The sequence below is a fragment of the Zonotrichia albicollis genome, chromosome 16 (genome assembly GCF_047830755.1).
Source record: "Zonotrichia albicollis isolate bZonAlb1 chromosome 16, bZonAlb1.hap1, whole genome shotgun sequence".
In the NCBI taxonomy this organism is placed as follows: Eukaryota; Metazoa; Chordata; class Aves; order Passeriformes; family Passerellidae; genus Zonotrichia; species Zonotrichia albicollis.
In genome coordinates this window covers 3,240,270-3,253,942 of record NC_133834.1, presented here as the reverse complement: position 1 = coordinate 3,253,942, position 13,673 = coordinate 3,240,270, and the positions used below count along the sequence as shown (strand labels likewise).

General features: G+C 42.2%; 1 protein-coding gene across 4 annotated transcripts in view; it reads right to left on the bottom strand.

The window, feature by feature from the left end:
- Nucleotides 1-13,673, bottom strand: part of SMURF1 (SMAD specific E3 ubiquitin protein ligase 1) — a 47,630-nt gene that overhangs the window by 7,193 nt on the left and 26,764 nt on the right. For 2 of the 4 annotated variants that reach the window (XM_074552801.1, XM_074552802.1), the window contains exons 3-15: nucleotides 13,417-13,525; nucleotides 12,473-12,606; nucleotides 12,295-12,360; nucleotides 11,367-11,442; nucleotides 10,807-11,060; nucleotides 8,439-8,523; nucleotides 6,048-6,194; nucleotides 4,775-4,979; nucleotides 4,389-4,492; nucleotides 2,816-2,930; nucleotides 1,697-1,875; nucleotides 727-864; nucleotides 250-370 (exon numbers count right to left, since the gene is read on the bottom strand). In XM_074552801.1, coding sequence (XP_074408902.1) covers nucleotides 250-370; nucleotides 727-864; nucleotides 1,697-1,875; nucleotides 2,816-2,930; nucleotides 4,389-4,492; nucleotides 4,775-4,979; nucleotides 6,048-6,194; nucleotides 8,439-8,523; nucleotides 10,807-11,060; nucleotides 11,367-11,442; nucleotides 12,295-12,360; nucleotides 12,473-12,606; nucleotides 13,417-13,525 — 1,733 coding nt within the window. The remainder of the gene's footprint in view (nucleotides 1-249; nucleotides 371-726; nucleotides 865-1,696; nucleotides 1,876-2,815; nucleotides 2,931-4,388; nucleotides 4,493-4,774; nucleotides 4,980-6,047; nucleotides 6,195-8,438; nucleotides 8,524-10,806; nucleotides 11,061-11,366; nucleotides 11,443-12,294; nucleotides 12,361-12,472; nucleotides 12,607-13,416; nucleotides 13,526-13,673) is intronic. The other 2 variants (XM_074552803.1, XM_074552804.1) reach the window with 1 other exon arrangement.

Sequence of the window (13,673 nt, the reverse complement as noted above, 5' to 3'; positions counted from 1 at the left end):
CGAGCATTAGACCTTGGATAGAAACCACAGTATTTGTCTTTCCCTCTTTAAGTAGCCCTCTCAATAATATCAACCTAAAGAATGTCTAGAATAAACCTAAGAGGGTTTGGTTAAACAAATACTCAGCTTTCTGGTATATGGAATGGAGTAAGTTTTGTGGTTGGTTTGTTTTATGTTTGTTTTTTAAATCAGCGCTTGACTGTGGATCAAACAAATTACAGAACAACAATCCATGTGGATAAAACATACCTCAAGTTCTTTCTGGTCAAAAGGCTTAAGGAGATGTTGAGGAATAAGTTCATTAAAACCTTTCTGCAGAGCCAGGAACTGTGCCTCTATTCCTCTCATGAACCGCCAGTTGACATACAGCCTGAGGGGGAGGAAGGAAGGAGTCAGGGGGATCAGCTGGACAGCACTGGGGTTTTCACAGCAGACTTGCAAAATGCTCATTTTACAGATGACTTTATTTTAATACACACATTTTGTATTACGAAACAAGTGCTTATCCATTCATTTTCCCATCAACAATTATTGCACCATCAATGGAAAAACAAAAATACATTCAGAACTTCATCTCCCCAGGTCTTCCAGTGAAAACATTCGTGTCATTTATGACTCAGGAGTTCCCACCCAAAATCCTTACTTCCCTAGTTTCACTATATACAAAAATTCTGTTTACTACCCTCTTCCCACTCCATTTGCAGGACATATTTCTGTTGGCAATACCTGACATATTCCTTCTTGTTCTCTTCTGTCACTGGAATATTCCTGCCATTTGGTTTGAGTTCATGCTGTAAAATCCTCCCGAAGGCGTTGTGCTCCACACAGAACGTGTGGTCCAGGACTGGTGTGATATCGTTCTCTCTGCCAATGCACAGAGGGGAAACTCAGCATTTTGGGCATTTTGCTAACTCTCAGTGGTGATGCTGACAGTTATTTGAGCACCTAGGTAGTCCTCAGGCTAAATCTTAGCTACCACCTGCATTTCACACACCAGAGGAATATTGCCACCATCACCAATTTCTGTATGGTTTAGTGCATGTTGAAGAACCTGATCATCTGATTCTAACAGAACTCAGGACACTGGATAAAACCCTGTATACAGAAATACACACACACACACACACACACACACACATATATATATATATACACCCAGCAAGAATCTGTTCTGCTGTCACATATCTGAAGCACAGAAGAGATCATACATAAAAAACTTCATCATCAGTAACTTCTTTAAATACAAAATTCAAAACAGCTTTTAGGAAAAGACATTAAGATAAAGCAAAGCAGTTCTGAAGAGTCCCAAAGCTACACTGAATGCTGGATCTTGTTCTGCAAGCATACAGAAGCCCAAATTACTTCCATTTATTTTCACTTTAATCAGAGTTGGCTTTCTTTTGAAGAAGGCTGTACTTCCTCTCAGACCTCTGTCCTGAGTTTGGATTTTGATAGTGATATTCTACCATACCCATGCAACCTTTAATGATTTAGTATCTACTTTATTGCAAGGAGAGTTTGCAATGAGAACTTTCCCTCAAGTACCTCTGATATATTAAGAATAGTTTAATGACTTTGTACAGACAGCCACCATAAAAAGATTTTTGCAAACTCTTTGTCTAAAGCAATCTCACTATTGCCAACAAACTCTACCCCATTTTCTCTACAGTGAGACATTGCTAAATTCAATACTTACAAGATCCAGACTAAACTTTTGTGTAATTCTGGGTCAACAGATTCCAGGTCTGAGAGCTGGATGGGCTTCCCCAGCAGCTGCTTGTAAAAGGGAACTGTGAACCCCCCGTTGATATAGTGTCCATGGAACACAGCCAAACCCATTATCCGACCAACAAAATGGAAATAAGACAAATGGTCCTGCAGGGAGAGAGGAGAATCAGCCTTGGGAAGACACTGACACCTTGTGGCACCCTTGGTGGTTTGTTCTGTGGGAGTTACCTGCAGCCCTCTGGGCAAGAGCAGCCACCACTTTTCCTCACAACGTAACCAAAACCAAAGGATTAATGATTAAAAACCTTGAGGAAGTCTCTGTGCATTACCTGATTAATAAATTGGATTCAAATCTCTAGACCTCTCAAAGGGAAAAACTTGGAAAAAGAAAATCCCTGTGAAACCTCCAGAATCCAAGAAGATGAGGATTCCAAACAAATTAGTTTATTCTTTATTTAGCCATCCAAATGTATCTAGTCCTGAGAAAGCAGTGTGCTTGTTCCCTTCATTTCTTTCATGCTCCTTTGAAACTAACTCTTGAAAGCTGAGGTGTAAGACCTATGGTTAATATTCTTCCAACCCACCTCCCTCATCTTCCAGTGCAAATGTCAGGAAATGTCATGTCAGGAAGAATTCCCTCTACTAATACAGAACTGCTGCTCCTTTTAGGGTCTGCATCAACACAAATCCTCCAGTAAGAGAAAAAGCAAGCACAGGAGAGTAGTGAGAAAGGGCAAGCAAGGGATACATCCCTAAAAGTCATGGGGTGGCACTGCTGGGAATGCAATGCTGTGTGCACAGCCAGCTGTGCTCACAGTGAAAATGAATTTCATGTTTTGTCTTCTCAGAGTCACTGTGCAAACCAATCAGCACTGAGGAGTCTCACAGAAATCAGATATTTATCAAAGGCTGTCATGCTTTTAATTTCTGAACAAAACCCCTCTGCTTCTTACTGTGTAAATATGACATTAACACCTTCTTATTCCAATTTACCCTGCAGTTTAGACTCTTCCTGTGAAAGAGCAGCTGTAAGAAACTGCAGAGGACATCTCTAAAGTAGGAATACTGCTGAGAAATTAGTACTTACAGGATTGATAGAAGAGTCTGGATTGATTTGCAGCATGTAAATATTATCTGTGGAGTACTGGAAGAGTCCATAGTAGGGATTCAACATTTCATGGCACAGTAAATACAACCACTCTCTGCCAAGAAAAAAAAAAAACAACAACAAATTTAGAAGAGTACAGCTTGCACTTAAGTTTTAGACAGCACAATTATTGTGACTGATCAGTCATGGAATGCTTATTTCAAAATCAGATCCTCTTTTGCTGCCCTCCATTTGTAGGCCAAAAGGGTGTGATTAAAACCCCACAATGTCCTACTCCACTCAGGGCAGACTTGCTTTAGTTTAGAAGCATTGAAGGGATTAACATCAACTAAAGAAGCTACAGCAAGCTGTTAGACAATGCCATCAACTAATTGAGTCTGAACAGGCCACACTTCCAAAAAAAATCCTGCCTTTGTACAGAGTTCAGTTATTTGGAGCCTATGAGATCTGCTTCCCTGAAACCTGTACAGTATAAGGAAATATTTAAAAAAAATCTGTTGATTAGAATCAGTCCAATTGCTGGGGATCTTTAAAAAAGCTGTTCTTCTGCCAGCTTGGTGACTGCTTTCAGCAGAGGCCAGAAGGGACAGAGACCAAGTGCATTAAAAGGAGGGGTTGGGTAAATTCTCTCACCTCAGTAACACACAAGGACAGGAGCAGAACTAAAGCTATTTCTGACCTCCCAAGTGACCATGACAAATACCCCTTTGTTGTTAAATTTGGACACCCTTCCCAGGTCCAAAATATTCAGAGAGAACTATCAATTGTAATGCTTAGAAGTGGAGCTGTACTGATCTGGAAGAGTCAGTTGCAACTAATGGGCAATTATGAAAGGCATCAGGGTAACAGGATGTCAACAGTGGAGACACCCAAGGTTGCCTGGGGTAAGGCAGCTCAGAATGTTCCAGCTTCTTTCCTTTGTCCAGGGATTGATCACTGAAAGACACCTAAGTGGGCAGCTTTTGTGGATGTGAGAAATTTCTCTGTGAATTTACACAACTCTGAGCCACCAGGTGAGCGTTTTTTCAGTGATGCTAAATCAGCTCCTGAATTTCAGATCTGATGTGACCTGCAGGGAGTTATTGTCATTTTTAGGAGGGAGGCAAGTCCTCGCTGAAATTTTAGCTTTTGTTTAGGATTAGTTCATCTCCACTCCTGCTCCATCAGATCACAGAACTCTCCTGAATGCAGCTGAGACATAACAAAAAGGAACTCTCCTGCAATCCATTTGTGGGAAATCAGAGAGGTGTGTTTAACAAAACCATTCCTGTGATCTGGGTCTCACTTCAGGGTCTATACACTCCCTGAGAGACCTCACAATCTGAGCTGATCACACTTCCATAACTTGCAGTGGGACAACTGTTAAATCACAAGCTTCCACTTTGCAGTGTACCACACAAAGAGTGAAGCTACAGCCACTGTCTATAAACTAGACCACAAATAATTAACATATGACATGAACAGGTAACTTGAAAGGGGATGGTAGCAACCATAGGGCACTTAAAGGGCAACCTTACAGTTAAGAGGTGTCAGAAAACCCCCAAAATCTCACCTTGCTACTCCTCCATAGTCCAGGCCCTCCTCTCCTCGGAATTTCACCATAAGCCTCTTTTTCAAGTCCTTTGGCCTCATCTTCATTATCTGACGATAGGATTCCTGTATGTGCATTTGTACAATTAGCTCTTTTACTTCCTATAATTAAGTCTATTAAGATTTCTCTATTACCATAATTAAGATCTCTGCATTTCTGTAATACACAGGCTGTTACTGAACTACAGAAAACATGACTCTGAGTGCTAATCTGAAGCAAATTTCAATGACAACTGTGTAATGTGGTGGGTGCTTGTGAAGCAAAGTTGTAATAATCAGTGATCAGTTTTACTTAACTCTTCAGTGACAAAAGCTGCTGTTAGCAGTAAAAAAAAATCAATCAAATACCTCAAATATTTCCTCTCTGGATACTTCAATACGACAGTGACCAGCCTGAGGTTGCTGAAGAGAGAGCTCATGTCTAAGAACTTTCAACTTTTGTACCAAGTCTCTTTCATATCTCTGTGCAGGCAACTCCTCACCCTCTTCCAGTGACCCCTCATTTGGAGCTGGTAGAGGCTGCTGGCTGGGCTCTTTTAGCTGGCATTGATGGCTTGGAGAAAAAAAAGGACAATATTTAGTCTGGACACACGACAATAAGGAATTTGTAAAACAATGATGGAAGAAATGATTAAGCTTCTCTAAAAGGAACATGGAGTGAAATGTGTGTTCAGCTGGATACTTCTGTACTATCTTTACATTGAATTCAGGGATGTAAGGAACACAGACACCTAAAGAGTTTCAGCATTTTGGAACTGTTTTTATATGGCAAAGCACTGTGGAAGGCTCTGGAGCATGATCACTGATTAATGACTGAGCAGTAATTAAAGTTTGTGTGGTTGTCTCCCACACAGAGAGAACTTTCAGGAGTGCAACATGGAAAGAGATCTCTAATGGAACAAACAGCAGCTTTAGAAAGGGAACTGTCTAACAACTGCAACTGATTTTCAAGCTTCAAGCAGAATGAGACTGGGGATTCCTGACTCAGTGAAAATACTGCATCTGTGGTTTTTAAGAGAGAAAGATACACTAGTCCCAAACAGTTGCAGCTTCATACACTCAACTATCCTTATCCATCAGTGCTTTATTGGGGCTGTAGAGCAATTATTTTTCAGATGCAGAGACTCCCTGGCTGGCTTCAAGCACAGGAAAAGTCTGGCCTTGGGCACAAGCAGCACTGCCAGGCTGCTTCCAGGGTCAGTCCCACAGCAGCTCAGCTGCCTTTCCATGATGCAGAACCTGAGCTTACCAAACCCTGCTAAAGCCAAACTGGCTGTATACAGCACCCACTGACCAGACTCCAGCTGGCTTTATACTCCCATTGTCTGGAGCTCAAGGGAGCATGAAGTCAGTCCAGATCAAGAACAGCCAGCACAGAGCTACAACTGCTCATCCAGACAGACATGAGCTGCTGGGAACCCCTGGCAGACTCTCTACCCCACAACCCAGCAATTCCAGAACTGTGCAGAGCAGAGTAAAACCCCTTCTGAACAGTCTCAGCAAAAAAATTAGACAAAACCAGCACTGAGAACCAGTGCTTGGACCCTAAGCACAGCACTGGCTATATTTGTTCCTCAATTATCATTCAGGGTTTCAGCCCCTCGTGAATTATTTATCTTACTTCATGATGTGATGTAGTCGTGGATCTGTGAATTGTGTGGTTCTGTTGTTATGATCTACAAAATATATTCTTCCTGAAACTGTACTTCTGACTTCCCAGCCTGGAGGCAAAGGTCCCAGTTCATCACAATTCACACTGTTAAGGTCTCTAAAGTGAAAAACAAACAAAATATTAATGCAGATTTGAAGTGAAGCAACCAAATACCAAGATCACTTAAAAAATTTAAATCACCTCTTTAATTAGGTTAATGTTAGAATCCTGACTATTTGACTGAAAAACCACTGAGAGTAAGCCTTTTAACACATTCACTCACCCGTTTCATCCTGGATAAATTTCAGGTATCACTCTAAGTGCTGCTAAAGGCAGTCACTCACTTCCAGGCAGTGTCATGAAATGTATTTATATCTAAAAAGATTGAAAATACCTACAGCTCCAGCCAACTAACTGAGGAAAACACCAAGAGTGGCAAGAAAAGGAAGGAAGGAAACATGAAGATTATTTTTAGGCAGAAAACCTATTGTTAAGTAAAGTATTCTTCAGACAGCTGGCAAGGATCCAGGGTTGAAGACACCACTCTGTGCAGTTCCTCACCTAAATCTGACCATGCAATATTTGTATAAATGAGTTAACTGAGAGGCTTTAGAAAGGTAGAAACTCTTTGCACACTGAAGGTGCCTTAGTGTCACAGTGAATATAAGCCAAGGGGACACACAGGCAGACAGACAAGCCCCTGTTAGGCTCCTTAAAGGAGATTATGGCTGGGACCATTTGCTGAGATCAGCTGTGCACCTCAAAGTCCTGCAGGGATCTGATTACTGCAAGTTTTAACCTACAGCTCTGCCCCATGCCAAGGTTAGGTTTTTGCACCACAAGCTGGTAGCACAAAAGTCACCTTTTATTGAAGTTGGAGGGAGACGACCCACCTTGCGTTGGTCAGCCATCGACTCCACTTTATTCAACCATCAATCACCTTTTATAACAGTGTTAATCAAGTTCATGCATATTGCAAAATCTGAGCTCACAATAGGTCAGAGATTACACACCAACCCCTCCTTATGTTTCCAATACCAGGATTTGGGTTCTCAAAATTATTCTTGCTTTCCCAAAACAGCCAAAGATAGAACATCCACTTGTTATGAGAAAGCTGCCTGAGAACTCTGATGTGCAAGGCTCTCAAGGCCTTCATGTTTGTCACCTTTACTTGTAATTAAAAATAACCTGAGAACCTCTGCTGTTCACAGAAACAGGCTGTGAGAACCTGCTCCTCACAGTTGCTTTCTAAGCCATCTCTGAAAAAATCTCCAACAACCTTTAACCAGAATAGGTGAGACCTGTGACTCACAAGACACTGCTGTGTCCATTTCCAGAGCTGCCCCTGAAACCCTGGCTCAAGGGTTTGGGGAGAGGAGCAGCAGCACCTTCCATAAAGGTGACCAGCCTCACTTGAAGAAGACACAAAGCTTTGGGCACACAAGCCTGACATGACTGACACAAATGAACAACCACTGTCATTTCTTCTTCCAACAATACCAGCTAATCTAAAATCAGCTATTTTCTCTCTCTCTCAGCTTAGTTTTTCATTTCCTTCCATACACTGAGCTTTTATCACCACTTTTGCCTGCACTACTTTGTATCATTTTTCTAATATCCTGTACCACATTCCTCTATTATCCAGGCAGTGCAGCAGCTGAGAGTGACAAACTGCACTCTGGAATCTGGTGTGCAGGTGGCCCATGGGACAGCCCAGATCCAGAGCTGCTCAGGAAGAGCACCAGACCTCACTCACAAAGACCTGGATTAACTGCAGGTTAAGGTTTAAAGAGGCTTTACTAAATGAATCATGTGAAGGATTCAAATTTTCTAGCTGCAAATTACTGGCCTAAAGCATAAAAACCTCAAATCATTTCAAGTTTAAAGATAATAAGTAATCTCTCCTTCAGTTATACGCAAGTGAGTACTAATAAAAATTACAAGCTGAATATTCAAGAAACAATTATTTTAAGAAAGAAGTCAGTTTTTTCTTCAATTTGCAGTCCAAACTGTTTTCATACAGAAAAAAATTGTAGGTAAGATTCAGAAATTTGCAGCTTCACCAAAAACAGCCATACCAACATTTTAGGAAGAATTTGTCAAACAGGAATTCCTGAAGGGCTACACATTTTTTTACTTTTTGTTTTTCATGATTCACAAGTAAATAATTCTTTCTTTCAAAAAGAATAATCCTTAATGTTTGGTGAAAAGGTAACTAGAAACACCCCAAACAATTCCTCTGCTGGGAGCTCTCCCTTTAAATTCAGACAGGCCATTTAACAGATTTTTGCTTTTGTAAATCCAGCATCCTGGCACACAAACACACACCAACCCCCCTGACTTTTAACTGTAAATCCATACCTTGGTATCCTTGGGTCGTGCCACGTGCTCACTCCAGTCTGTGTGTGCAAAAAATAAACCTGTCCCTGTACCGTTGTTCTTTGCTCTGTAAAAAACGAAGGAAGATTATTCTAAATTACAAATCTTAAAAAAAAATTACATAGTTTAAAGACATTAGAGTATTTTCCTCCTAGGAGAAAGTACTGGAGCCATCACATTGATCTCTTGAAGCATGGTGTGGTTTGTCCTTGACAAATTTACTCTGACTACACATTTCAACATTCTTTTGAAACTCACAGATCCATGCACCAGCATGTTTTAGTTTGTATTTTTAGTGTTAGATTTTGAGACAATCCAAACCCCCAAACTAGAATTCGTTACTCCTAGATTTGGTATGCTCTTTTCTGAGGTTTAAATTCTCCTTAATCCCATCCTCACTAATCTTCTGTACTATTGGTTTCTTTGTTGCTTTTATATATTTTCCCTGTCTTTTCTCAAATGTGGGCTCAATCCTACACAACATGCCAAGGGGGAAGGAAAAAATAGCATTACTGCTCTAGTTTAAAGAGCTCTTTCCCTTCGTTCTCCCTAGATACACAGCCAAGATTAGCAGTGAATTTTCTGTAACAGCATCATACCACAACCTCATGTTTAATTTACCATCAACCCCTCAGTGTATCCTGGCGTAGCCAACTGCTAATTAGCCAATCTCAAACTCCCATCTGCACTTAGTTCCTTTTCCAAAAGGCAGAATGAGACACACGTGGACGCTGCTTGTTCCAACAGGCAAAACCCCTCGATGCATCCAAAGGGAAGAAAATTTTTGTAACTTTTTGGATAAAGGTGTTGGGGAAGATGAACCAGGAAAGCCTTATAAATATGATTGCCTCACAAAAGATTTTGAGGATATAGAAACTATAAGTGAGATTGAAATGAAAGCAAACTTTGAGATACTTTAGTTACTGAACAACTGGAAAACAATGGTGTGGCTGGACTGAAGGTGATCCCCTTTTGATGGAACAACACCCTCTGCTTGCAGACAGGCCCAAGGGTCAGAGCAGACCCTACAGCTTGGCAGAAGGGGCCCAAAGAGGAGTTTTTTGGGTTTAAAATGTAAGACAGTGTGGTAATGTAATGATTCTTATAGGCTGTATGTAAATGCTGTAGGATTTGTATCTTGTACTAGACTGGTTAGTGAGAATTAGAATATTCAACACAGGAGAAGATTTGTTGTATTGTAACGGGAACCTCACTCTCTTACCCTTTTACACTCTCATCATTTTTACTCCCTTACTCTCTTACTCTCTCATCCTCTCTCCCCCTCTCTTCTCTCAGGCCTGCTTTGAGCTGTGGCTGCAGCTCCCAGCAAGTCCCTGCACTTGGCCTGCTGCAATAAACCACAAGTTCCAAGCCCTGGCTTCAGAGATTTCTCATCTCCATCCATCCTGACCATCCTACCTCCATCGCTCCTCCATAAAGGAAACCCTTTTGTAGGGTTGCATGTAAGTGCCACAGGATGTAAATGCTACAGGATTTGTATGTTGTACTAGATTGGTTAGTGAGAATTAGAATATTCAACACAGAAGAAGATTTATTGTATTGTAATGGCAGCAACCTCTTTCTTTTACCCTTTTATGCTCTTACTTTTTTTACTCCTTTACACTCTTACCCGCTTACTCTCTTTCCCTCTCACCCTCTCTACCCCTCTCTTCTCTGGGGCCTGCTCTGAGCTGTGGCTGCAGCTCCCAGCAGGTCCCTGCACCCAGGCCCTCTGCAATAAACCACAAGTTCCATGACCTGGCTTGTCCTGACCATCCTACTCCTCCATAAAGGAAACCCTTTTTTGGGGCACTCACAAGGAAATCCTTCTGTGGAGCACTCACAAGCAAACCCTTTTGTGGGGCACTCACAAGGAAACCCTTTTGGGGCGCACTCACAAGGAAATCCTTTTGTGGGGCACTCACAAGGAAACCCTTTTGGGGGCACACACAAGCAAACCCTTTTTTGGGGCACTCACAAGCAAACCCTTTTGGGGGACACTCACAAGCAAACCCTTTTAGGGGGCACTCACAAGGAAATCCTTTTAGGGGGCACTCACAAGGAAACCCTTTTGGGGGGCACTCACAAGGAAATCCTTTGGGGGGCACTCACAAGGAAATCCTTTGGGGGGCACTCACAAGGAAACTCTTTTGTGGGACACTCACAAGGAAATCCTTCTGTGGAGCACTCAGAAGGAAGCCCTTTGGGGGACACTCACAAGGAAACCCTTTTGTGGGGCACTCACAAGCAAACCCTTTGGGGCGCACTCACAAGCAAACTCTTTTGGGGGGCACTCACAAGCAAACCCTTTGGGGGGCACTCACAAGCAAACCCTTTGGGGCGCACTCACCGTAGCCCTCAGGCAGCTCCGGGGACTGGTGCCCGTGGGGCCGGTTCTGGGGGGTCTGCACGTGGGCTCGGAGCTCGGGGGTGCGCAGGCGCTGCGCCTGCAGCCGCTGCTCCTGGCTGGGGGACTCGAGGAAGCGGCAGCCGCCCCCCCCGGCCGCTCCCGTCGTGTCCGTGTACGGCGCCGGCTCCTCCATGAAGCAGCTCAGCGGCCTCCCCGGCCCGGAGTCTTCATAAACCGTTCTGAAAATGGGGAAACTTCACCAGGTTCCATCACAACAGAAGTGAATGCAGAAATAACTGGTTCTCTCTCCCCACAGCTTCAAGTACTTTTAACCCAAGAGGCGCCATTTTCTTAATGTTTTTATACCTAAATTTCTCAGCACTGGTAACCAAAAAATCAAGCCTTACCAAGTTTAGCCTAATAACCCAACTGACACATACATTCCCAGAAAATGTAGTAGCCACATTGATACTTAAGCCACATTAAGTTTCTAATGTTAGTTACAGTCTTTCCACACATAGACCATTGTTCTAATTAAGTGTAAAGAAAACAATCCTTACCCTTCATTCTCCAAAAGCCCTCTGCAGTCTACTACAGAACCTCCTGTGCCTATTCTGTCCCGTGTTTGTAAACTGACTGAAAGAAGAAAACACAAGCTCAGGTCAATAAAAGAAAAACTGCATTCTTAAAAACAGCAAAAAGAAAAAAGAAAATCCACATTTATACAGGGAAAAATATTAATGAAAGCTCTACGCTATGCACAAGAACACGTCGCTTACCAAAATTCCCTCCATTCTCTTAAAAAAAGCATTACTAATTTTCAAAAATGCTTTTTTAAAGCATTACCAATTTTTTAAAAAGCAGAAGAGAAACCAGAGGGTCATCCCCTCAAAACTTGAGTTTATTTCTGTAAATATCAAACATGTCAAGTTCTACATCTGGGTTTCATGAGGACCTAGAAAGGGAAGCTGGAAAAAAACTGCTCACCACTAGATGTCATCTTAGGGTGAGAATTTGAGTTTGCCAAATATATATCACTGAAAAGCTGGGGTTGGTTGGGGGCAGTAAAACGTGGGGTAAATTTGCTGTAAAATGAGCACGGCCTTGTTGAAATTTGGAAATGGCTTGCATGAGTCAAAGGTATCAAACCAGCAACTTGTAAAATGTCTTATAACTCCTCCAGATCCTTTTTTAACACCCAAGATTCCCTCTGCCTGTCACCTTGCCCGAATGCATCATTTCCCAGTGACATTCACCCATCCAGAGAGGCAGCAGAAGCCTTGCCAGATGCATTCCCTGATTTTAATGCTGTTTCCCATCATCAACCGAGAGGAAACAAACTCCTGCATAGGAGTGTGATGAAAATTTTCAGGTTATGTAATTTAATCCAAATAAAATAAGAAAAAGCAGCACACAAGCAGTGACAAGAGGAGTTTTTCCCTATGGATATTTACCAAGCAGATGGAATTTAGCTGGGATCATTCTTACCCACTATTTGGCCTCGGACAGCATCGGTGTCTGTGGGGTTGAGTTTGCATAGATCCAAACGCTGGTCTGCAAAGGAGAATTGGAAAAATCAACCCTGGCAAGGGCTGGGTGGGAACATTCACTACTCAGCACAAGGTATGGAGGGTTCTTGGGCACACCAGGGAGGAATTGCTCTTACATCCAGTATCTTTTAGCCTGCTGATGGCATTGGAGAGCAGTCGGACACACCCCAGGAAGCCAGCTCCCTGTTTCTTATGGATTTTTTTATGGTTCCATACACTGATGGTTATGGAATCTGTTTTCCCAACGTATCTAGAAAGATACATATTAAAAGAGTAATTTTAGAAATAATAACCTCTTTTTACTCCACAGAGCTGATGCTGTAATTGGTACAAATTCTGACACATTTTAGTACATCGGTCATGCCTCTTTATTAGAAGTACACAAGTGCTTATGCCCAAAATGCTGTTATTAATGAATTACTGCACAGTGATTTCACACAGCATGGGAAATTGATATTGCTGCAGCATGAATTTAACTACAGCCACCCTCATTAAAAGCTAAACAACAAGTCGATTAACGTACAAAACTGCAGAATTTATGGTTCTAATAATTTGAAGAAAATAAATCATTCCAACAAGGACAATTTTCTGTAAAAACTGGATGGCACTGCTCCAGGAGAGCTCACTAAGCCTTTGTGCTGTGTACCTGCCACACAAATAACTCCAAATTCAAACACCTAAAAGCAAAGTACCACTCCTTTATTAATAAGGATTTTCTTCTTGGAAAAAAATCAGGGTTAGAGGGGATATTGGGAAGAAATTGTTCCCTGTGAGGGTGGGGAGGGCCTGGCACAGGTTGTCCAGAGAAGCTGTGGCTGCCCCATCCCTGGAAGAGCCCAAGGCCAGGCTGGGAACAACCTGGGATAGTGGAAGGTGTCCCTGGCCAGGGGGTGGAGCTGGATGATCTTTAGGGTCCCTTCCAACCAAATTGTTTTGAGATTCTATGAAATGTGACTCTGCTTGCTAACACAAAATGAAGTTGCAGTGCCAACCCTGCACTATTTATTCACCAGACAAATCTCTGGGATACTGTTTATTTATGAGCTTAGAAGCAACTCACAGATCATAATGCTGGTTCCACTTGGGGTCCAAGGTGTTCTTCACAGTGTCAGTGGAATGGCACTGACCTGACCCATCCACAACTATTTTAGCAAACGGGTCAGGAAGTCCTGTGGAAAGGAAAAGGTGCTGTTAAACACAGTCCTTTGTTTTGCTGCTTCCAAGACAATGCCATTAGAAGCTCCCCTCTCAAGAAAGGACAGTTGCCATTATCCTGAAAATATTTTAGTAAATCCTGTGTTGGAGGATGCTCCTGGT